Source organism: Pleurodeles waltl, chromosome 9 (assembly GCF_031143425.1).
Source record: "Pleurodeles waltl isolate 20211129_DDA chromosome 9, aPleWal1.hap1.20221129, whole genome shotgun sequence".
Classification (NCBI taxonomy): Eukaryota; Metazoa; Chordata; class Amphibia; order Caudata; family Salamandridae; genus Pleurodeles; species Pleurodeles waltl.
In genome coordinates, this window is record NC_090448.1 from 881,193,060 (window position 1) to 881,219,370 (window position 26,311).

Consider the following 26,311-nt stretch of genomic DNA (forward strand, 5'->3'; position numbering starts at 1 on the left):
CGAAGGGACAGTCTGGTCAGAGGATCGATTGACATGCTAAGAAGCTAGGTATGCCATACTCTCCGTGTCCAGTCCAGAGCCACAAGGATTACTTGGGCTCAGTCGTTTTTGATCTTTTTGAGAACTCTGGGCCGGAGTGATATGGGTAGAAAGGCATACAGGAGACCTGAATTCCACTTGAGATGAAAAGCGTCTCTGCTGCCTTGGAAACTCCAACGAGCAAAACTGCTGACAATGCACATTCTCTAAGGAGGCAAACAGATCTAACCAAGGCTCTCCCCACTGCTGAAACAGAGCTTGTGCCACCTCCGGCTGGAGATGCCATTCATGATCTGCCAGGCATTTTTGGATGAGTTTGTCCACCCTAGCATTCAGAGAGCCCACCAGATGTTGAACCACCATGCTGTTCCATCCACGTCCAGAGGTGCAGAGCCTCTTGACAGAGTCCACAACCCCACCCTGCCCTGCTTGTTGCAGTGCCTCATGGGAGCGGTGTTATCCGTGAACACCTGCAACATCTTTCCCGTGATAGAAGGGAGAAAGGCTTTAAGTACCAGATGGAGTGCAAGGAGCTCCAGCATGAAGATGTAGAGACCTGTTTCAGCCAGAGACCAGATACCTATGATCTCCACTTCTCCCAGATGGCCACCCCATCCTATGAGTGATGCATCTGCAATTACTGTCAGATCTAGTTGAAGAGGGGAGAGGGACCTGCCTCTGACCCAATCGCGGTTTGTTAACCACCACTGCAGATCTTTTGCAGTTCCCTCTGAGATCTGGACCCTGTCTGAGAGATACCCCTGATGCTATGCCCAATGGAAATTTAAGTCCCACTGCAGAGCCCGCATATGCCATCTGTCACCAGCAGGATGCAGGAGGCCATGAGACCCAGCAGCCCCAGAGTCATTCTTACAGAAATCCAGGATAGAGGCTAAAACATCGGTATCATAGCCTGAATATCCAGGACTCGCCACTCTGGAGGTTAAGCTTGAAACTGCACTGTGTCCAGAACAGCTCAGATGAAAATGAGTATCTGAGAGAGAGTCAGGTGTGACTTCAGCACATTTATAGTGAACCCCAGCAAATCAGGAGGTCCACCGTAGTCTGGAAGTAGGAGACGACAGCCTGGGGCAAACCTACTTCTAACAGCCTTTCGTCTAGACTGGGGAAGACTAAAATCCCTGATCTCCACAATGAGCTGCAACCACCGTCATCACCTTGATGAACACCCGAGGAGCGCAGGTAAGGCCAAAGGGGAGCACAGTATACTGAAAGTGCTCGTGGCCTACTGTGAACCGCAAGTAATGTCTGTGGGCAGGCAGGATGGGGATATGAAAATAAACGTCCTGCAAGTACAAGGTTACCATCCAGCCTCCTGTGCAGACAAGACCCAGGCCAATGTAAGCATTTTGAACTTCTTCTTGAGGAAGAGATTGAGGGATCGAAGGTCCAGGATGGGGCAAAGACCCTTGTCATTTTTAGGGACTAGAAAGTAGTAGGAATAGCAGCCACAGCCTATTTCTGGCACTGGCACGCTCTCTATGGTTCCCTTGGCCAAGAGAGCCCTGGCACTGGCACCCTCTCTATGGTTCCCTTGGCCAAGAGAGCCATAACCTCCTTCCTGCAAAGAAGGGACAAATGATCCTCCGTCATGAGATCGTAGGATGGTGGCATGGATGGTGGGGTGGTCTCAAAGGGGAGGGGAGTAGACGCTTTGGACTACCTTCAAAACCCACCTGTCTGAAGTGATGGATAGCCAGTGGGGCATGTGATGGTGAATCCTTCCTTCAACTGGTCCTTGGTGGGGAAGTGGGGGCAGAACAGGAGGGTTTACAGGCTGCTGCAAAAGGGTGTGGGAGAGGCGGACTAACCAGACCACTGGCCACCTGACCAATGAGGTCAGAGGGTCCCACGCCCTTGACTACGGAGAGGCTGGGAAGAATGCGTGGCACGGTGGCTGACCGGGAATGGTCGCATTTGGGCACCCCCTTCCATAGCCATGAAAGAGACAAAAGGCCGTCACGAGGCCCAAGGACCTGGTCATAGCCCAAGAAGCATTGAAGCACTCCAGCGACAAGTCTGCCTAACTTGTCTCCAAAGAGACGAGTGCCATCAAAGGGCATGTCCATCCAAGAAGCCTGGACATCCCCCAAAAAGCTGAACGTCCGCAGCCAGGCGTGGCACCTTTGGTCCACTGTCAAAGGAACCGCTCTGCCTCCTCGGTTGTGTCAAGTCCACAATGAGTTGTGAACCTTGCCATGGCTCTCCCATCAGCAACAGTCAGAGAGTACAGTCCGGCCCACCTTCAGAACCTGTGGCAGCACTCCTGCAACCGTATTCAACAGCATGTGGGAATAATGGCCAAAAAGGCACGTGGTGTTTACAGACAGCAATGCAAGGCTGGCTGAAGAAAATATCTTCTTCACAAGTCCAGCCTTTTGGATACCCTATCCAGGGGAACACGCCGGGAGAAGTAGAGGTTTGCACTACCAAGCTCTATGGGGTGGGCTGCTGCATCAAGAAACTTGAGCCGGTCAAAATGGTGGTTGCACTCAGAGTGCTCTGGACCCCTCTGCCATCAGCCCCAGTGCCCTGCATTCATCGCGTCTGCAGATCATGAGGAATCCCCACTGAGTGCTCTGGCGAGGGACTGCGGCTCCGCCTGGAGGTGAGGCGCTGAGGCTGGTGCGCTGTGACCCAGCTGTTCCAGGGGTGGCTGTGAGGTATCTGCCGCCCACCTTCCGTGTCCTTGCAGCAGCCTCTGTCCTTGAGACTGGGGATGGAGAAGGAGAGAGGTGCAGCCAGCGGTGAGATCCTGAAGTGGGGGGCGGCTGACGGGATGATGGGCAGAGGTCCTGGGTGCCTCACCTGCTGACCCCCCCACGATTTGAGCTAGGCCACAGAACGCAGTGCAACCTGCATCGGCGGACAGAGTGGCACGGAACCGAGTGACTTACCGGGGAGAACTGCTGAGAAGTGGCTAAGATGGCCCAAGTGGTGGGCCTAGGGGAAAGGTGCACATATGATCCCCCGGTGAGTGACAGCGACTAGTCCAGGAACAGAAAGCGTGTATTGGGCACAGTGAAGACTGGGTGCACATGATAGAGGGATCCAAAGGAGACTTGTGCATCCACTCGTGTGCCCACTGGGAAAGGGCTGCTTGCATGATGGGGGTAGGCCACGAGGAGGTGAATATCATGGTGAGATCCTGCTCACCCCACCACTTACCCCCCCCACCACCACTGACTAGCACACAAGAGCGCATGATCCCTGCTGGGGCCACAATTCCCTGAGAGTGGAGCCTTCCTCCGGCAATACCCCTTAAGGATGTTGACAGGTGGGGGCTGGACCTGGCGGGAGACGACCTGACCCCCCCCCAGTAATTGGAGTTGGAACTGTTGGCTGCCCGTGTCGAGACAGAGGGATGGCGGACCAGCGTCCACGGTGCCCAGATCCACTGAGGCTCACAACGGAGAAGGAGAAAGTGAGCAAGCAGCTGCGTGAGTCCCAGCAGCATATTGAACAATTTACCACCCAGAAGGGCCCTAATGGGTCTGGCACTTCTGCACAGGGGGCTCCTGCGATAGAGTGTCTGGACACAATCCTGCAGGCTATCCAGGCCTCACAACAAGCTGTGGAGGCCAAATTGGAGACGTATGTGAGGAAGTGGGTCTATTGCGTCAAGACCTGCGATCAGCGGTGGGCCAAATCAAAGAGGTGGAAGACAGAGTTTCCACAGTAGAGGACCATGTTACAGAACTTAAATCTAAAGTAGCCCAGCCTCTGACCTGCACAGGCAAGCTTCATTATAGGGTCGAGGATGCTGAAAATTGCTCCAGGCGCAATAATTTGTGCTTCGTAGGATTCCCTGAGTGGGTGTAGAAGACCCAGCCTGCTGAGTTCCTGGAACTATGGCTCAAAACTTGGATACAGGCCCACAAACAATACCCCTAGTTTGCAGTTGAATTGAGCCACAGTGCACTCGCTCCTAAACCTCCTCCGGTGGGGAAAGAGGCGACCGACGATTGCCAGGTCTCTAATCTTCAAAGATCGAGATGTTATCCTGACCTTCAGTGGTAAAACTCTAAAATTCTCATCTTTCCAGACTATACACGCGAGGTGCAGAATAAACGCTGCTCAGACGATGCAATCAAACAAAAACTTAGAGCAATGCAGCTATCCTATATGCTTTTGTTCCCTGCACGTCTCAAGGTCTTAATGAATGACAAGTCCTTTTTCTTTGACTTGCCAAAGGCTGCTTTGGACTAGCTCACCAAGGAGCACCGTATTAGCCAAGGGGGCCCCCTCTGCAGTGGGGAAGTTCCTTGGTCGAAGTGAGGCAACTTGTTGGGGACGAGACGAAGTTGGGGCCGAGACGCAGTTGGGGCCGTACCTGGTACCGCAGGAGAAAGCAAAGCAGTGCATCCCTGTCGCCGGGGCCCAACCCCTCCGGGTCCTCACCCCGAGGGGCCAGCCCCATCCGTGCACACTTGTCAGATCAATCAAAAGAACACCTTAGCTGAAACACACCCACTATAACACGGATGAGTAACAGGGATTTGCTCTCTATGCTGTGGAGATGGGGGTAAGATACTCTAGCTGACAATGGGGCCACGAATGGGGTTTATTTCAGTAATTTGGCTTCCTGGAGGGGTCCAACACTCAACACCTGTTTCAGACACTCTGGTTTTGGGTCTGTGTTCTTGGGCAACAGATGCTTCAGTGATGGAAGTATGGGGTGGGGGGCAGTTGAGTGGTTTAAAGAGTTATTTGCACTATGTGCTAAGCTTTTCCTCTCAGGAAGTCACACCATGCTATTAGGATTCCTTTATACGCAAGACTTCTGCATCTGGGCTCTAGGCCCGCAGATCCATTCCCCCGGGAAATCAGCTGCACATGTAGTCCTGTACCCTCACACCCCTAGTCTCCCTTACACTGTAATCTCCTGGAATATAAATGGCCTATCAGACAAAATCAAGCGCTCAGAGGTTTTTAGTGCCGCCTACTGCTTTACCCATCCAATATTGCTGCTTCTGCAGACACACTTGACAGGCACCCGATGCCCCATGCTAGTGCGTGGCGGCTACGATAGGGTATATCATGCAGGCTTTTCTGGAGGCTCTAGGGGAGTGGCAATACTGCTGCATCGCACACTTCCTATGATGACCACTACAATTAAACTAGACCCACAGGGTCGATATGTAGTGACATCTGGGATTCTGAACGGCCAGCCTGTTAATTTCTTGAGTGTTTATGCCCCTTCCCCCGGGCGCGCTGCAGCAAATCTTAGAGACTCTCCAAGAAGTTATATCACAAATTCCACGGGGATTAACTCTTCTGGAAGGTGACTTTAACGCAGTCATGAACTCAGAGGCAGACGCTACGGGCACACCATCAACGGGACGTGCCGCCGGCAGCAAGCAAATGCATCGCCGGGCAGATGGCCTAGGCCTATGCGATGTGTGGCGTGTCTGGCATCCTAGAGTGAGGCAATATATACACACGCCAGCAGCTCACCATACGCACCCAAGAATAGATCTCCTTTTAATGCCAGCTCCAGACGTCACAGAAACTCAGATCCTCCGCTATGAAATCTCTGACCATGCACGGCTTCTTGCGCAGATGGGTGGTACTGACACAACCCCTACGCCCCATGCAGCACTTAAATGCTTGGCATCTTCAAGATGAAACCTCAAGCCCTGAGCGAGGAACTCACACACTATTACACACATAATGTTGGCTCAGGGCAGTTGCCGGGCTCCCTATGGGCTTGTAAGGCCACCCTCTGAGGACATGCCAGACACCATCTGAGGGTGAGGGACCGTGCCACGCTCCAGCAGGTAGCAAAACTAGAGGCCCAAGCATTGCACCTGGAAATGAAACTTTCTCCTACTGCCCATGCAACTGCCACCAGACAACTGGTGTTGATAAGGGAAGAAATCAGTCATCTTTCTCTTGAATCCGCAAAACATATGTGTTGAGCCTCGACTTCCTCGGGTGTATGGGTGGGGGGACAAAAATGGTAAACTGTTGTACTGGCTGGTGCCTCGACCTCTCATTGGCAGAGTCATTCTGGAAATCACTGACAACTCAGGCAGCTCTTGTAAGACATCCCTATTGCCTGGGGTTTTTGCCGCCTACTATGCCAAGCGCTATGCAGAGTGACCACGGCCTTGATCGGAGCGGGAGGCCCCAGTCCTGCAGGATGTGTCCCTCCCCCGAATCTCCGATGCAGAGCAGGAGCAGCTTAATGAAGCCATCATGCTATCTCGGCCTTGGACCCAGGCAAAACGCTAAGCCCCGATGGCTACCCAGCGGAATTTTATAGTAAGTACAGGGATAAACTAGCCCCACACTTGCTAAACTTATATGCTGAAGAGGTGCAGAAGGGAGCTTTCCCTTTGGAACTCGATCAAGCTGTGATCATAGTGCTCCCGAAGTCGCGACCACCCCGTGTGCTGCTCCACCTATTGTCGTATCTCACTCCTCAAAATTGAAATTAAAATCTTCTCCACTATACTGCCCAACCAATCACGTAGTGTGCTTTAAACCCTACCCACCTGGATCAAAGCAGGTTCATGCCCCCAGAAGTACCAGACACTGCTTCCGCTGGCTTCATGCAGCCTTAGCCTATTTCCGTCTTTTGTCCCCACAATTGGCTCTGCTTCTCATTGACTTCGAGAAACCATTTGAAACATTCTATTGGCCGTACCTATTTCAGGTGCTAACAAAAGCAGGGATTGGCCATAAATATCAGAGGCTGGTACATCTCCTCTACTCCAACCCATCGGCTCGGGCCCAGGTGAACGGAGTAGTCTCTGATCCCTTCCCCATCCAGCGCGGGACCCACCAGAGGTGTCCTTTATCCCCGGCTCCTCTTTGCGTTAGCGATCAAACCACTGGCAAAAATCATGAGAGGACCCACTGATTTGCGGTTGGGCCTGGCCCATTGGGAAGGAGGACCGCATTGTTTTAAATGCTGACGATGTGCTTCTTTATTTAGCTGACCCGACCAGCAGTGGACCCCGTTGCATACAAACCGTGAACTTATTCTCGGTGGCCTTGGGATTGACTCTTAACCCAGGCAAATCTGTGCTCGCCCCATTACATCCCGCAAAGGACTGCTCTAACTGGCAAGACAATATCACAATTTGGCGCTATCTGGGTATTACCGTCACCCTGATGCCTGAGCTAACATGGTCCCTCAACATTATGCCGCTCACCCAGAAGATTAAGGAAGACCTTAGGAGGTGGCTAACCCTGTCCCTTAGAGTTCTGGGAAAAATAGCCCTGTATAAGATGATGATACTGCCCAGTTTTCTATACCGCCTTCAGAACCTTCCTTATCAGCTCTCCAAAAGTTGGTTCAGCGAGATGGACTCGATGGCAAGGCAATTTTGGTGGTATAACTTGCACCACCAGATAGTATTTTGTATCTGTCAAAGCGACATCCTGGAGGGTGGACTCTGGTCTAATCTATATCTCTATTGTCTTGCCACACAACTATTCGTATTTATCGACTGGTTGGGAGGAGTGTGGTCAGAACCGGCGTACCAGTTGGAACTCCTGACCCTGGGAGTCTCTAAGCTCCTAGGTCTGTTGTATGGAGCTCCCCTTCACAGGGACAAGGATGGTGTTTGTAGGATCGAGAGCAGCCTAACGTGAAAAGGGCTGGTGGGCAAAACTCACCCAGCAAACCCCCCTGTGGCAGGGAACATGGCTCCGAGAGGTCTCAGCTCTAGAGGAGTTTCACAAATGGGGCAACTTTGGCATTACACTTCTTGGGGATGTCTGGAGCGACTCACATATGCTATCATTTCAAGAGCAGCAGTAACAGTACTCTCTCAAATGCACAATTCCACAAATATTTGCAACTTCAGCATGCCTTGGGGATCCACATTCAGACCGTTCCTCCCAGAGTTTAGTCTTTTAGAAACAAAGGTTCTAATGGGTGGCCTGGGCAGGGGCGGGGTGTCCCAAATATACTGTTCTCTGATCATCAACAAGATGGAACACCTTACGAGTCTTAGAGAGCGGTGGGAGGGGTGGCTGGGACAGATTGAGAAGGAGGACTGAAGAGATGCCCTGGTGGCCCGAGGACCTTAAACATATCCTCTTGTCTCTATTCAGTTCAGACATACTATTTACATAATGCATACCTTACCGCCGACAGAATGCAGAAGGCTGGTCTTCAGGCCCACTCTGACTGCCCACGCTGCTCACGACCCAACGCAGATTTTTTCCACAGGGTGAGGTCCTGCCCAAACATAGAGTTACTGGATGGCATTGACTGCTGAACTTTCAACTGCGTTGACTGTAGAGGTGGAGATGGCTCAGTTGCCAATCCTGCTGGGTGTTCTTGGGGGAGTGGGAACAACAGAGCTGACCGTGTCCCTCCTTGGGACCGCGCTACTGGTAGCAAAGTGGGATATAGCTGGCAACTGAAGATTGGCGAAGATCCTTACAGTGACCAGGTGGTGAAGGTGGTTGGGGGGGTGGAGGGGGGAGGTGGAATGGTGCGCAAAGCAAGAGCAACTGGTATACGAGGAGCAAGGGTGGCCAGCCACGACTGTTAACATGTGGAATAAACGGAAGGGATTTGCGATACCCAACAGAGAATAGTCTTCTGGGCTGGGACATTGGTAACCGAATGTTGAGCTACTTTGGAGAGTGCAATGTATTGGGATGCAATGAAGATTGTTCAAAGGTGTCGATGGCATGGATGTGACATGTTAAAGTGTTGATGTAATAAAATCAATAAAGATGTTTATCAAAGAAAGAAACTTGGGTCTCCAGGTGTGGGGCGATGGCGGCAGGCAATCGTCCTTTTCACAGGAGCCCCTGTGCTGGGTTTGGACCAGGTACCCAGTAGGATGTCAGTGACCTAAGTTTTCTTGCCAGACCATTTCTTTATGTGGCTGATATTCTAAAGTGTCCAGGGACCCCTCCCATTCATCCCCGAAACCTAGCTCATAGGAATAGAGCTTAGGATCTTAGCAGGGTGGCAAGGCTCCTGCCGGCACTGGAGTCGGCATCGTAGGATGCCCATCGGGCTTCGAGTCGGGAATTACCATGGGGATGGCACCGCATATGGGTGAAGGGTGGTGCCAGGAGCGTCCGCATCAGGAACTTGATCTCTGGGAGCCAGAGCTGCTGGAACAGAACCAGAACCCCCCCCCCCCCCTGAACCCACAGGGCCCAAAGGTGCTCCAGCAGGGGGTTTGGCTGCCCAAAAATGAGATGCATGGCCTCAAAATTCCCGGAGTTGGGCAGGGGTCACTCCGGTTCCCAGGAACTCGGGAGGTGCGGCATCGGCCTAAGCACTGGTTCCTCAGAATGAGGCCTAGAGTATCAACACTCCCTGGTCTTGTTGGCAGAGGGACAAGGAGAAGTTGAAGAGTGCCTAGACTTGGATTTCTTCTTATGCCTCAATTTACCTGATCGCCCCAAGGTCTTGCAGTTGGACGACGATGACTTCTGACTACGTGCCAGGTCCCGGGACCTTCCTCTCGATCAAGACCTTGAGTTGTGCAGAGTCACGTGTCGGGCCACCATCAGCTTTAAGGACCACTCCCTCTAAGCCCTTGGATGCATGGCATTAGGGCTCAGAACACGACTTTGGGTCATGGTCACGCTCCAGATACCAAAAGGCACATGAAGTACGAATCTGTCACGGACATTGCTGGATAACAGAATCCGCAAGGCTTGAGTCCCATCTTTCTAGAAGATATCGTTGACACACCAGGAGAGTAATCTCTCAAAAAGACTCACAAAGTCGAAAAAGGCCGGTCAAAATTGACTGAGGCGTAACTCTCTCTGGATTAACGCTGGCTAGCACAGAAAGAAAAGAACGGACGTTGGTGTGCTTGGGTGGTGCCTATATAGGACCAGCAATGTAATTTCCGACACAGACGAAGCCGACGACAGACACAGAACAGAGCTGATTTACGCCACCTACCAGCGCACATGGGTACTGCTCACGAAAATCTTCCAGCTGCAGTTTGACGCCTGGGGAGAATTCAAAGGTAATGAATCTACAGCTAGAAGTCTCTATGAGATTGCTGTATACTCATCAAAAAAAGATGTTAAGTGCTGGAGGTTTGTAGAGAAGTGCCATAAGTTGTGGTACACACAGTTTCAAACACATAGAGGAACAGAAAAGTGTGTACTGGCCGCAAAAAAAACTAAAGACATATCATTTTCTGAGACCCAGCTCATATACAAGATATAAATGGCATGATTTACAGTTTGATGGACTGGGTAACTCTTTCACAATTGTGACGGATATCCTGCCCACCATATCACCAGCCCATTATATACTTTCGAACTTGTTATACAGCAGACGGGTTATCCATCATGTTTGTGATGAAGTTACCAGTGAGCTAAAATCTAAATCAGGCCCCAAGTGTAATTTTATCTCATCGCATCACTAGTGCGGCTATTAATTTAAGCCATCTAGCCATTGCCTCTGTTTACTATAATCTAGGCTCTCAAAAAAAATACAAAACTTATTACATATTTGAAAACAAACCGTTAAGACACACACACACTACAATTCTAGTGAATTTATTTACCTGTAACGCCTCTTGATTCTGCTTATCCAGTTCTTCCAGCTCAGCTGTGAGTGTGTCTTTCTCAAGCAAAGACTCTTTCAGCTTGCTCTCCAACATCTTAACCTTTTCTTGCAGTCTTTCTAGCTCTTGGTTTGTATGTTCGAGGGACACAGTTTGAACAAGCTCAGCCTCAAGTTGAGAGTCCTGCATATTAGCCAGTTGTTTTTGGAGATCCTCCTGAAATAAAAAAATAAAAAAAAAAAATGAATGTTGTATTATTTGTGCAGTGAATAAGATGAAGAATTATAAATTAGCCCTCATTTTACAAAGATTGGTTTAAACCCCGATCTAGAGGGAATTTATATTCATCAAAATGCAAGAGATAAGGAATACAAGACTATGTAGTGTTTGAGGTGGCTAATTCCATCCCCCAGCTTATCATATTTGTTTTTGGGGAGCTAGGCAGCGGACACTAATGAAAGTAAACAGAACTCTTACAGATCTGCGTAATTTCTGTTCTTTCGGGTGAAATTACAACATCGAAGACCAATGCTAGTTAATGTTTAACAAGAGGGCTAATGGGCAAACCAGGAGCACTAGTTGCTACCTACAATTGATTAACATGAAGACTATGTAACATCAAACTTCTCACTGTCGGATCCATGAATGCATCTACAGTACGAAAGCTGAATTGGTGTAATCTGAAACATTGTAGACAAGATACAGGAACAGCCAAAGAAGGACAATGAGAAAATTTAAGCAATGCGTGCAAACTTCCATGGAATAAGTGACCACAATCTACTTAACTGCTATTCTTACTGCTGCAGCTGTTCAATTTTATTTAGAGGACAAAACCTCTTCCTCATCTTTGCACCTTGTGATTATCAATGAGAAGGAATGGTTTCTTACCTGTAACTCCAGTTCTCTCGTAGGGGTATTTCCATGATAGTCATAAGCACTGAATAGTTCCGCGCGCCTGCGGGGACCCCGGAGCACTGTTGTGTAGTATATTCTTAAGTGCAATCATCAGCTCCTTGACAAAAAAGGTCTGTGAAAAACACTTAAGAATAACAATGTGCAGCCTATGTGAACAGCTACACAGGCCAAATTGTTAGAAGAAAAAACAGTTGTAGTGTAAATTTCACGTTTAAACCTCTATTTATTCTATAAATACATAAATAAATACATTCTCATATTTTATTTACACCTCTCATGAGAATAAAACAATGTAGGGCAGTGTAGCCCATAGGCTGCCATTATACAGAATGAAAATAGAGCTGTGCCTTTAAGAAAGTAAAGTCTTCCTGTTTCCCATCATGCACAGCAAAAGGCAGTTGCCTCAGTTCTTTTTTGGAGGCTATTAACCTGACATGAAGAAAAAACAAACATTTGTTGGAGTACCAACCTCCATAATATTCATGTTCTATGTCAACTCCACCGGGGAGGAGGGAGGGTTGCTTATGACTATCATGGAAATACCCCTACGAGAGAACTGGAGTTACAGGTAAGAAACCATTCCTTCTCTCGTAGGGGATTTCCATGTATAGTCATAAGCACTGAATAGAGTAGCAAGCCCATCCCCATAACCGCGGTGGAGTAGATATAAGAATACTGAGAAAAACATGAATCATGCAAACAAATTCTTGAGCAAAGCCTGCCCAACCTGAGCATCTGCCCTAGCGTCTGTATCAAGGCAGTAATGCTTAGTAAAGGTATGGACCGACCTCCAAGTGGCAGCCTTGCATTTTTCTGCCAAAGGGACATTTCTCATCAAGGCTACAGTAGCTGCTTTCCCTCTGGTAGAGTGGGCTTTTGGCCTACCACCAAGGGATTTGTTTGCTAACTGATAACATAACATTATACATGAAACAATCCACCTGGATAAAGATTGTTTAGATGTGCCCAAACCTGTTCTGATTGGGCCATAGTTAATAAAAAGCTGTTGTGATTTTCGTAAGCTTTTTGTCCTGTCCAAGTAAAATTTCAAGACTCTCTTTACATCCAGAGAGTGCAGAGTTCTCTCAGCAGGAGTAGCTGGATTCTGAAAGAAAGTCGGTAATGAAATTGTTTGGTTCACATGGAAGTCGGAGACTACCTTAGGTAAAAATTTTGGATGAGTTCTCATTACCACTTTTGCAGAATGAAAAACCGTGTAGGGTTCCTGAGCGCAAAGGGCCTGGATTTCGCTGACCCTACGCGCTGAAGTGATTGCCACCAGAAAAGCAGCTTTCCATGTGAGATGTTGCAGCGATGCCTTATGTATTGGCTCGAATGGCGGCAGCATCAGACGTGATAAAACAACGTTCAGTTCCCATGGAGGAGAAGGCTTTCTAATGGGGGGAAAAACCTTCTTTAAACCTTCTAGGAAATCCTTAATAATCGGAATCCGAAAAAAGGAAGTTTGTGAAGGACTCTTTCTGTATGCTGTGACAGCCGCCAAGTGAACTTTTATTGACGACAGTTGTAAGCCCGATTTTGCCAAACTTAACAAGTATGGCAGGATAGATTGTTCTCCACAGGAAACCGGGTCAATGTTGTTGTGTAAACACCAAATGCAGAATCTCTTCCACTTGCTTGCATAGGCTGATCGTGTGGAAGGGCGCTTTGCTTCCTTCAGAATTTCCATACAGTCCTGAGGTAGGTTCAAGTGTCCATATTGCACTAGCTCAGGAGCCATGCTGCCAAACTCAACGATGAGGGGTTGGGATGAGATATCTGCCCTCTGAACTTCGTGAGAAGGTCCGGACGATATGGTAGCCTGATGTGTGGTTTGAGTGACCGGTGAAGAAGGTCTGGGAACCACCACTGGCGTGGCCACTCCGGAGCAATTAGGATCATTTTGGTCTGAACATTGGACAGCTTCTGGAGGACCGCCGGAATCAGGGGAAGCGGTGGAAAGGCGTAAAGAAATGCTCCTGACCAGCTTATCCACAGGGCATTCCCCAGTGTCCCTGGATGGTAATATCTGGAGGCGAAGTTTTGGCATTTTTTGTTTTCTGGGGTTGCGAATAGGTCTGTAGAGGGGGTACCCCAGAGTGCGAAAATGGAATGAACGACGTCGTCGTGTAGTACCCATTCGTGGTTCTCGTCCATTACCCGACTGAGGGCATCCGCTTGAACATTCTGGATGCCGGGCAGGTGAGTTGCCACTAGTGACAGGTTCCTGGCTAGAAGCCAATGCCAGATTGTCTGAGCCTCTCTGGATAAAATTCTGGACCTGGTGCCTCCTTGTTTGTTCACGTAGTACATAGTGGCCACGTTGTCTGTCTGGAGAAGGAGAGTTTCCGTTCTCAGAGAGGGAAGGAAGGCTTTGAGCGCAAGGTGGACTGCGCGAAGTTCCAGCAGGTTGATGTGATAGAGACTCTCTCTCTGTGACCACTCGCCTTGGACTCGAAGATGTTCCATGTGCGCCCCCCATCCGATCAGTGACGCATCTGTTACGATGGTTTGAGATGGGGGCCGTTGTTGGAACGGAATCCCCACCAAGAGATTGCTGGGTAAACACCACCACTTGAGGGATTGTAGGGTGTGAGGAGAAAGAAGGACTTTGTTCTCCCAATCGTCCCTCAGTTGACACCACTGATCCTCCAGGTTCTCCTGCAATGGTCTCATATGGAGGCGAGCATTGGGAACCAGATGGATACAAGACGCCATCGAGCCCAGTAGAGAAGCTATTATTCTTGCAGTGGCTTGAGGTCTTTCCTGCAGTTGTTTGCACTTCTGGAGAATCGATAACCGTTGTTCCTCCGAAGGAAACACCTTTCCTAGCCTGGTATCTACAATGGCCCCTAAGTAATGCAACCTCTGAACAGGTGTTGCTGTAGATTTCAGGAGATTGACTTGAAGACCAAGTTTTTGCAGCAGTTGTAGAGTCCATTCGAAATGTTGCTGTGTCTCGAGACAACTGGAGGCCTTTATGAGCCAATCGTCTAGATAGGGGTAGACGAATATTCGCTGTTTCCTCAAGTGGGCGGCTACTACCGCCATGCATTTGGAAAAAGTTCTTGGCGCTGATTTTAGGCCGAAAGGTAGAACTGCAAATTGGTAATGGCGTTTTCCGACGGTGAACCTTAGGAATTTTCGATGTTTCTTGGTTACTGGGATATGAAAGTAAGCGTCGCAAAGATCTATCGCACATTTGACCTCTAACTGTAGAGCTTCGAGATGGCGGTTGGCTGTTTTGGGTGGAACAGATGGTGGAGGACTGGTGAATCTGAGAGCGTAACCATGTCTCACAATATTCAATACCCAGGCGTCTGTTGTGATGCGTAGCCACTCGTCCAGATGATTTGAGATACTTCCCCCTACCGGAGTGGATAACGGAGGAGGGGGAAGCAAAGATTCAGGGCTTAGACGTGGGAGCCTGTCGAGTTGCCTGAGTTTGAGGTGTTGAACGACCCCTTGTCGACCTTCGCTGAGTAGAGAAACCCCTTTGATACTGCTGTTGTTGCTGCTGCTGGGGGCGCGAAGACATCCAGTGTGGCGACTGATACCGGTGGGTGAAAAGTCGTCGTTGATATGGCCGGAAAACCTTTCTTTGTTCTTTCGGTCTTTCCATCCCTACCGCTTTCAAGGTATCTAGTTCAGCTTTCATTCTAGCCATCTCGTCATCGGCATGAGAACCGAACAAGGTGGAGCCCGAGAAAGGCAGGTTTTGTATTCTCTGCTGCGCTTCAGGTTTGAGTGATGTAAGTCTCAACCATGCATGCCTTCTGAGCGCTATCCCGTGTGCATAATTGTGTGCGGATAGCACCGAAGAGTCAGCTGCAGCACTTATAATTTGGTTAGACACCATGGCTCCCTCACCCACGACCTCCAGGAAATCTTCCCTTTTATCCTTAGGAAGATGTTCCGCAAACTGTATTAAAGAGTCCCAGAGGGCACGATCGTACCGCCCTAATAACGCAGTAGCGCTGGCTGCCTTCATCGTGACGGCTGCAGTAGAGCATACTTTTCGTCCTGCAGCATCTATCTTTCTGCTCTCTTTATCTGGAGGTGAAGAAGAAGATGGTGAGGTTGAATGCAGTTTCTTTGCCGCTACTATGACCACCGAATCAGGAACTGGGTCCGACCTCAAGAATAGAGGATCTTGTTCTGGTGGACGATATTTTTTAATAAGTCTGGAAGGAGCAGACTTTGTTGCGGCCGGTGCAAGGAAAATATCCATTGCTGGATCAAGGAGACCTGGAACCAGTGGAAGCAAAGGTCTGGAAGATGTCCTATGATGCAAGGTCTCGAAGATCACTGACGTCGATGGGGCAGGTACCGCCAGCGGGATGTTCAGCTTGGTTGCCCCTCGTACTAAGACCTCCTGGAACGTATTCACATCATCTATGGGAGACACTCTCGGGGACGGTGAGTCCGATAGGGTTGGAGAGTAGTCCCGTGTAGACGAAGAAGAACGCCTGTGATGTGAATGCTGAGATCTCTGTGGGTCATGACGGTGCCGAGAGGAAGAAGAGCGTCTAGAGGAATGTCCCGAACGTCTTACAGACCGCGTTGGAGTCCTCAAAACAGACTCTGAAGGCGGAGCCGGAAGAGGCGCCGTAGGTGTTACCGGCGTCTGTGGCAATGGTGATTGTCGAGGAGAGAGTTGTGGAGACGCTGGAAGGAGGATGAGTGAAGCCGAGGATTCTGAGGTTGTATAAACCCTCCTAGGTCTTTTTGATTGTCTCGACGTCGACACACTCCTCGACGTCGAAGTACGGTGACGGCGAGTGTCCTTCGCCGTCGATTCTTCTCGCCGTTGAGAATCTCTCGACGACGACCCTCGACGTCGCCGTGATGACGGTGAACGTCTACGACGTCGAGCACCCCTCGACGTTGATCGATCTCGCCGTTTCGACGGCGAACCGGATTCAGATCTCCTCGACGTGGAACGTCCTCGCCGTGTCGACGGTGACCCAGATCTCGACGGCGAAAGTCCACGCCGTCTCGACGGCGAAATCGTCGTCGACGGCGAGCGATGTCTCTTTCTCGCCGGCGAACCACTCCTCGACGGCGAGCATGTTGCCGCCGTTCCTTGCCTCGACGTCGACGCCCTCGACGTCGTCGGAGACCTGTGCCGTTTTTGAGCCGGTCTGGTCGGAGTTATAGAGGAACCAGTGTGAGCCCTGGTAGAAGACTGACCTTCTCCTCGCTCTGTGGTAGAATGACCACTTTTCCTCCTGTCCTCTTTCGCCTGGAGTCGGATCTTCTCCCTGTCACGAAGGGTCCTTCTGGAGAAGGTTTTGCAGATGTCACACGACTCCGGTTTGTGGCTGGATGGAAGGCAAATTATGCAGACCCGATGTGGATCTGTTTTGGCCTTTTTTCTGCCACAAGAAGGACATTTGTCAAACAGTGAAGGCATTTCTGAAGTAGAAAAGCCTCAAAATTCTGTCAGAATCTAACAGAAAAAAGCAGAAAATTATCACTCAATGTTAAAAACGTCGAGTGAAAATGAAATTCAAAAGATTTTAAATGAATTTCTGTCACAAAAGGATTTTGTGAGGTAGAGCTCAATGCTTCAGGGTCCTGTCAGAAAGGAGCCGGAAAAAAGAACTGAGGCAACTGCCTTTTGCTGTGCATGATGGGAAACAGGAAGACTTTACTTTCTTAAAGGCACAGCTCTATTTTCATTCTGTATAATGGCAGCCTATGGGCTACACTGCCCTACATTGTTTTATTCTCATGAGAGGTGTAAATAAAATATGAGAATGTATTTATTTATGTATTTATAGAATAAATAGAGGTTTAAACGTGAAATTTACACTACAACTGTTTTTTCTTCTAACAATTTGGCCTGTGTAGCTGTTCACATAGGCTGCACATTGTTATTCTTAAGTGTTTTTCACAGACCTTTTTTGTCAAGGAGCTGATGATTGCACTTAAGAATATACTACACAACAGTGCTCCGGGGTCCCCGCAGGCGCGCGGAACTATTCAGTGCTTATGACTATACATGGAAATCCCCTACGAGAGAAGGAATTATTTTCAGTTGTGTATCCTGTGCGGATAACTTACGGAAATTGTACTAAACTTTCATTTCACACACAGGGTAGCGCTTCAAGAAACCCATTTGCCTGTTACAACCTTTTTGTCACCTTAAATCTACTCGTCTCCACTTGAACAATAAATGTGACTAGGATGCAGATTTAAGGTGATTAGCTCATTTCAAGCGCCAACACTTAACACACAAATGCTTAGGTACAGACTTAAGAAGAACGAAGATAGACTTCAATGCACCACTCATCAGCACCAATTTGGTTATCTGAGGGCACGAGCTGAAAAGAGATGTCTCTTGTCAGTAATGTATGATCAAGACTCAACGACAGAAACCTTCCCACCCTGAATAATCACTTTATGTCTAGAAGGGGCTTCCACAAGCTTTGTCAAAAATGGTAGAGAGCTTTTTGAACAGGGGAAATACAAAATGAAGAAAGCCTCTAAAAGCTGTGCATTGCCATCCTGTATATTATTGAGTGAGCTTTGAATAAAAAATATGCTCGGACTCATAAGCTCTGGACAATGAAATAATAGTTTTAATAACCAAGGACAGCTCTATCGAGGCTATTGTATTAGAAAATGAAAAAGGTAAATTAACTATCTGGAAATGTGGAAATGCCTAAAAAGTAATGAAGAGTAAGTATAAAATATAGGTTTAACACTATGATAAATGATAGCAGGCTCGTCAATCTAAAATGCCAGAACTTCATTGATCGTCTTACCTTATACACTAGCTATTAGGAAAGAAACCCTCTATGACATGCATTTTAAGCATCACTCAGGCATGAGTTTGACAGAAAGGAAAACTTTGTTAAAAAAAAAAAAAAAAGCTGTTCTAAACCTATATCACAGTCTCCAAAGTGGTGTGTCCGATAAATGTCGAAGGACGGGCTACCAAATGCAAGATAATGCAATTAGAATCATACTCTCTGGCTTTTCTGACTTTCTTGATTACTTGGGATCTTGGAGGACTGGAATAGGAGGAGTACAGTAACAAGGGAATCTCCAGAGACCCCCTGCTATAGAAATCAGAATGCAAATCTTGGCCAGCCTGTGTTGTGAGCTGCAGCAAACAAGTCAACCCCTAGCAAAACCCATAATGTGGATATGACATTCAGAAACTGTTCATGTTCTTTGGAAATCACAGTCAGTTCAATAGTTGTGTTCTCTCCTCAAAGGTGGGGCATGGTCGTGAGGGACTGAAATGTTATTGCTTCATTTAGCCTACTGTAATACCTTGTTTTGTGTGTTATTCATTTAAAGTAGTACAGATTTTTGACAACCCATTGAAGGGAATGATTTTAATGCAAAATACACTGCTGTGAGTTCCAACATTTTGAATGTACTGTTTCTGTGTTGGGGACGACAAATGGATTATTGTAATTTCATCCAGACTGGCCCACCTATACAGATTATTACCAGATTATGGCTACTTCAGCGTAAGCCTTATTGGAAGGTATCTCTTTCCAAAAGTTTGGTCTGATGGCCACCGGCTTAAGTATTTTTGAGCTTTCTAGGTAATTACAATCCCCTCCTCTAGCATCACCCCATGGCATTATGCAAGTCTAGCATTCTCAATCATGAAAATGCAGAAAGCCATGGCATCCAAAATTCCTGCTATGTCTTGTTATATATGTGATCCTTCATCTTAAAGCCAGGAAGACAATATCACATGGATGAAAATATCACTTGCAAAGGGCCTGGCTTCCTCCTCCAGTATCCCTAATGTCTCCAGGTACAAACCCCTAGTGGAGAGAAATCATTTCCAGACTGATTGTATTGTATTGTGTTGTAATCTTATTTATATAGCGCTTACTACCCCTGACGAGGCGTCGAAGCGCTTTTCAGTGAGTAGCACGCCACTCTGGAACCCAATAAGAATTATTGATGGATTAGTATCGGGAAATAATGAGTACAGTTTTAGCATTATTATGAGTTAATTTGAGCCACGGATATGAGAGTTTGTTAGTTAGATTGACTGGAGTAATGGAGGGGTGGAGGAGGAATGAAATCCAGAAGTGTTAATTGGGAGTATATCCTTCATTTACTCAACCCAAAGGCTTGGGATGAGTAAAGGAGGATGGGGATAGAGGAGGGAAGAGTATGTGGAAGGGTTAAGGAGAGAATAGTAGCAGGGTGAGATAAATGCAGGAGAATTTAGTAGGGTTGTGTGGGAGGTCACGGTTGTAGAGTGAGGTTTGGTGAGTTAGATGTGGAAGCGGAGGGAAGAGCTTAGGCAGAGTTATTTAGGAGATTAAAGTAGTAGAAAGGATTTGGGATGAGTCACAGTGAGAATGGAGAATAGTTTGATAGAGACATGACATATGATGATGGATAGATAAGTGAGATAAGATGAGAACAGGAATTCATAGATATCTAGTATAACAACCCACCCGGGAGCCATGCAATGACCCACGAACAGGCCAAGCACAGAAACAACATATATATATATATATATATATATATATATATACATATACATATACATACACATACAAACACACATGAATACACACACATATGCACATACAATACATAATTAGAACCATGGGTAAAATACACTTAGTCAAACAGGTTTAAAGAGTGTGTGTGCATTTTATTGTTATGACATAGTAGCGATACGTATTTTCTAAAGAACATAGGCATATGCAGTCCATAGCTGTTTGAATATGGTGGTTATGAAGGAAAGAGCCAACTCTTGAGTAGTTTTCTGAAGACAAGAAAGTTATCTGTGGCTCTTATAGTTGGGGGTAATTAATTCCATAGTTTGGCTGCTTGATCGGAGAAGGATGTACCACCTATAGTCTTTTTCTAGTATGGTGGTGTTCTAAGGCGGGGTGCCAATCTTGAGCGGAGGTTTCTTTGTTGAATGTATTTGGTTATTTTGTTTCTGATAAAAAGCGGTCTGTTCCATGTATAGCTTTGTGGGTGATACAAGGCAGCTTGAAAGTGCATCTTCTGGCAACGGGTAACCAGTGTAGTGCTCTTAAGGCGGGGGAGATGTGGGCTTGCGGCTTTACAAGTAATAGTAGCCTGGCTGTGGAAATTCTGGATACGTTGTAGTTTTTTCATAATAGATCAAGATGATCCATGGTAGAGGTCATTAGCATAATCCAGTTTGGATAGTACAAGCGAGATCCAACTGATGTTGTACAATTGCTAAACACTGATTGTTTTGCTGCTTTGCTGTGTTTACCATGATCAGCAAAAAATCCAAGTAATAGCGAAGTAAAATGCCTTGCATCCATAAATGGACAGAAACTAAATTACACCTTCTGAAGATTCTCGGAGTACACTTTAGCCAAATGGAAGGACATTGAAGTTATAAAGGTGATTAAAGAGAAGGTTTGTTAGTATTTTTCCTGTCCAAAACCAGGAATCAAAGATTGTCTTATCTGCTTTTCATGCAGAAGATCCACTACTCTTGCACTCCAAGTCCCATGTCAGAAGGATTTGTCATATCTTTTGGAGGTTAGTGAAACATTTTTCTCTTATAGCCCAAGAACTGGTACTGCAGATTCTATTGCTGATGAGAACTACGCCATTTCTACTTTTAAATGGGGTTCCCAAAAAACGAGGCCTGAGATGTGAAAAATGCTCTTCTCTACACAAATGTTATTACCAAAGAACAACTGAGGGAACAATAGCCAAGAACAAAAAACGACTAGGGGGGATCAGCGTTACAATTTCTCTCCCAATTAAGTGGGCATGACTTGTGGTAGTTAAAAGAACAAAGATGTGTGTGATCAGCTTTAGAAGCCTGGCTTTAAGGACACATTGTTTTAGGTGCTGTATACTTTCAAAGTTGCCAAATCTAGAAACTGGAACTGCTGAAAACTGGCTGTTCAGCACCTTTGTGGAGAAGTGTTCAGTGAGTTAAATGTTCACCACTGGCATTCTGCATTTTGACCAGCAGGTCAAAGTTCAAATGACAGGAAACCAACTTAGCTTTCATTCTTCTGAGGCTATTAAACTGATCATTAATAAACTGGGTTATGGTAACGCATGTTATCTACAGTAGTTCGAAAATACATATGTGTGGCATGAAACACTATACAAAATATATGATTTTTGCTGATTAACAAAAATTAAGTGGAGGATGGTCTGACCTGTGTCCTGCATCAGCAGGAAAAAACATATCTTCACAATCCGAGTATACGTACGAAAAACTCGTCTCTAAGGGTGGATCCCTTTAAGGATGGAGACTCCCTAAGCAAATTCACCTTGGAGCTAGAGACGCTCTACATGGACTCTTTTGGGAGAAGGCTCCGTGTAAGATGCCAACTCAAGTAAGATCCTCACGAAAATCTTGGCCTTGGTGACACAGACTTCATGCCACCAGATCTTTACCAGTAAAATGGCTATGAGCTATTTTATAATGAATTTTAAAATCAAAGATACAATTGTTATTTTCTTACTGTGGTTTCTTTTTTTGAAGCAGTAATGTGGAGAGTGTTTGAAGGACTTTCAGACAGAATCAAGATTGTGATGCTGGGGGACAATTTTTTAGGTATGCCACTTTGCAATTTTTCAGATCCGGTATGAGGTGTAGTGGTAACCCTCTGAATATCATGATCACATAGAAAATAGGTTAAATTACAGTTGCAGGTTAGACTTTATTGCCTATTTAAAATTTCAAATGCCTAATTAGAACTAGCCACATTATGACAGTCCGATAAGCAGCGAAGATACTTGGAAGTTCCCATCTTCTTGCTCAGCTTCCCATACGTATGTGGGATTTCTATAGTACAATCCTAGCCAAAAGGCAGCAGACCATGATACAGGGTCAAATACAAGCATACAGTAGATGAATGAAAGGAGAGGTAGCTGGTTCTTATTAATGCATTGTGAAGTAGGGTTATTATAGAGGTGTGCTTTCAACTCTTTTTTGTAGCAGCATTGGGGCAGTACTGATGGATAGAGGGATGCTGCACCAGACCCAGAGAGCACAGATGGAAAACGCCTGCTGCCTTAATTTTTCTTTTTTACACTACTTCATCTGCAGTCTGCTGGTGCCCTTGCTGAGGGTCTGACGAAAACCAACAGAGATGCTCAGCTTGGCTTCAAGATAAGCAAGGGTGCTGGTCAAAATGGCTTTTTAAATGATGCAGTTGGTGTTGAAGTTGTGTGAGCCAGCAATGTGAAACAAAGGAGTTTCATCAGGATGGGCATGATGTGATCACATTTCTTCAGGCTCTGGATGAAACATGCTGCAGCCTGTAGGATGGCATGAAGAGGCACTAGTGTGGAGTCTGGGAGGGCATGGAGCTGGATACTACCACCATCAAGATGCAAGAGTATGAGGTTTTGAGTAACAGTTCTAAAGACACTCTCTGGAAGAAATAGTTTCACTTTCTTTACAAGTGTAAGATGGTACCAAGCCGCCTTTGCCTTTTTGACAATATGTTCCTTGAGGCTGAGGTAGGTGAATCCATGTGGATTAACATTCAATGCAAGTTTGAGTATGAAACTTTCAAAGTTCATATTCTTGAGCCAGGTGTGTACTACTTCTTGTTTGTTTTTATATCAAATAACAGAAATTTTGTCTTGACTGGGTTGAACTTCAGACAGGAGCTGCACATCTAGGTCTGGATGATGCGCAAGCACCTCACACTCCTATTCTTGAAGAAAGCGGAGGCTGGTCTGTAAGTCATGTTTTAATCACAAAAAACCCCAAGCTCCAATTTATGTTTTTGACTTCTTTTCAAAAGTACTAACCAGATTTATTAAGAACTGGGAATAGCAGTGCAAGTGGGCTTGTAAAGGAAGCACCTACTGTTCCGAAGAGCCTGAGGTCTGTTGGAAGATTTTCAGGAGGAGGAAAGTGGGACAACTGATTATCAATGGTCACAGAAGATGAGGACACGGAGATGCTGACTGCACACAATGCAGGTAGTGTGCACCATATGTAACTGCAACCCTGGGCGGACTATAGCCAGTAGATCCTATGAGTACAATAATTCAACTGGTAAGGAATGCCCAAATTCGGAGGCCAAGTAAGGATGTCCAAGTAGAGCAGATATGGCATTAAGATATGCAGAGAAACTATAACTCAGTGACTACGAAGAGGGTGACATTTGGCTTTCTGAACATCTAGTGCTTTCATTGCCAACTGAGGTTTCAGAGCCATTGGACAATTGAAACTTGTCCTTTTCTACTCTAAAGTACATGAACTCTAAAACAGTTATATTTCCTGAAGTATGCAGTACTAGTTGAATTGGAGAGCTGTGGAGAGCTTTGAAGGGAGAACAAATTAAAAAGAGCACACAGCTGCTAAGCGGAGAGAAATACTGTTGCTAGTAAGACAAAACCAAAAGAACAGCTCAAACTAGCAGTCAGTGATCAGGGTCTGTTTTTGAGGACCTTGTATTCTGAAAACTGAATCTTGCTTTCGTGGCAGACTATGTTCATGGAAGAATTAACAGTGTATTATTTTCCACCAAACGTAATTCACATTGTTATTATCAGAACATACTTTTTCATTTTCAGCTTGGCTCTTTGCTTTCTGCAGCTCTTCCAGGCTCAATTTCAGTCTCAAAACTTCTTCTGTATCTGCCTGAGAGCCGTCGACCTGTGAAGGGTAGGCAATGACAGTTTATTAAATATCATGTTCAAAAATGCTACCAAATAACATTTTGTAAAAAGCTCACACACATTTATATGAATGAATGAACACAGTGAATGACTATATAAAGTGGTATAATGATTTACAGACTAACTGCCTCCAGGTTCTATTAGTTGAGAATGAGATTAAAAACGTCAATGTAAATAGAAATGTAGAGTGTCAGTTTGAAAAAGATTGACAGTGGCACAACTTCAGATAGGGGTTGCTGGAGACTCGGGGATCCTGAGCTTCAAATAATTGCCCTTTCATGGTCAGACTAAATCTCGTAACAGCTAACAAGGTCAGATCAGACGATGCAGACGTCAAGAGGGCTAGCGTCACTTCACGTTTTCACGTAGGTATATTATGGGAGAACTGAAGAAAGGATGACACCCTGAGATATGACTTTTGTGTATTTGGTATATTAGCAAATATATGAGATATAGTTAACCTCAGTGCTTTGAAAAAAGTGTCATTTAGCAGTTTAAAATGACCTAGAAATATGGACCCCCTCTGACACTAAAAGCAAATTTTTAGGCTTGAAAACTACCAAATGTCACAATAACTCTTCAGTTAAAACCTGAATTCTAAGGCAGATACTAACCATGGTTAAACAAAAAAAACAAAGAAGGAATAAATGATCCTCCCTATTGAAGCAACAAAGAGGACTAAAATGATTAGTATGACAATCACGCCTGATCAATAAACATAATCTCATACTGAAACCATGGCTCTCTCTGTGCAAACATTCTGCCCAAATCTTAAGTAATTACTTATTTTGCAACAACAGCTAATTTTTTAATAAAAAACAGTAACAATTCGTCTTAGGAGGCTGGGTGGAAAGAAACACCAGACTGAACACTCATGGTAAAACTCACTGGCAGCATTTTATGAGAAGAAAAGAAAAGAAAAGACCAATATAGGAGATTCTTGTAATTCTAAAACGCCAAAGAAGCAAAAAGACTGAAACATACTTCTACACAATTCTCCAAGGTTATATGGATAGAAATCACACTTTAACCCCCAGGGCAGGGAGATGATTCCGTAGGGCCATTTGAAACTAGAGGATTGACTGGAGTAAATGAGTTCCAGTGAAGACAGACTGAAATCTAGATGTAGCACAGGTCAGCTTTTGGAATGGTAGTCTATAGCTTTCCAACTGGGTTAGCGCAGTTCAGAAAGGTAGTCAGGAGAGAAGAACAGCTTTAAATACCAGAGTCAACACCTTGTATAAGGAGTTTATATGCAGAGAGTCAGTGCCCCTGGGAGGATGACAAAATTAAGAGATTGAAGCATATCTAGGAGATTGTAAAATGTTTTTTTGTGTGGAAGTGTGGATCTAGTCAAATGAGTAGTGCAAAGACCTTTAATAATGATGCAGACTCAAGAACTGCATTTGTCAAAGGTAATAACTGCTCTATGGCATCTTTCACGTGTTAGCAATCATGACCAGGCAAAGTGACAGTGAGCAAAGATCCAATCTTCCATGCAAATCAACAATCAATTAGCAATGAAGTAGGCAAGCAAAGGGAGTGGAAGACGCACACAAGAAATGCATGTCATGCAGGCAAGATACAAAGAACAAACCCCTTTCAAATGTGCTTTCAACCTAGAAACATTGGTTCACTCCTAACAAACTGAATTGTAAGCCTCTCCTTTTCTACTCTTAAAGTACATGAACTCTAAAACAGTTATATTTCCTGAAGTATGCAGTACTGGTTGAATTGGAGAGCTATGAAGAGCTTTGAAGGGAGAACAAATTAAAAAGAGCACACAGCTGTTAAGCGGCGAGAACTACTGTTGCTAGTAGGGCAACTATGTAATAGAGCAAGGCTAAGGTTTCTTGAAAATAAATCTGACATACTGGGTGAGTAGCGCGCTTAACAAATTACTGATTGATTGATTGATTGGAATGTCTTAGGTTGCAAACAGTTATTCCATCTATCGGATTTACAATCCAATCTAAATTGAAGTCCTTGCATATAAATAAGAAATGACACGCAAGCAAAGGATAGATGTAGTGCAGTTTAGAACCAACTGAGATATGAAACCCTCTTGTGGATATCAGGAGACTTCAAAGTCCCAACACTTTGGTACACTGGTGAAATCGCCTCTGATTCCGATTGTTGGCGTCTTCTTTCAGGCTGCTGAACAGAGCCATGTATGA

At 46.1% G+C, this 26,311-nt stretch overlaps 1 protein-coding gene across 1 annotated transcript in view; it reads right to left on the bottom strand.

The window, feature by feature from the left end:
* Positions 1-26,311, bottom strand: part of TRIP11 (thyroid hormone receptor interactor 11) — a 354,044-nt gene that overhangs the window by 174,231 nt on the left and 153,502 nt on the right. The window contains exons 9-10 of the mRNA XM_069208196.1: positions 24,016-24,111; positions 10,575-10,790 (exon numbers count right to left, since the gene is read on the bottom strand). Of these exons, the coding sequence (XP_069064297.1) occupies positions 10,575-10,790; positions 24,016-24,111 (312 nt within the window). The remainder of the gene's footprint in view (positions 1-10,574; positions 10,791-24,015; positions 24,112-26,311) is intronic.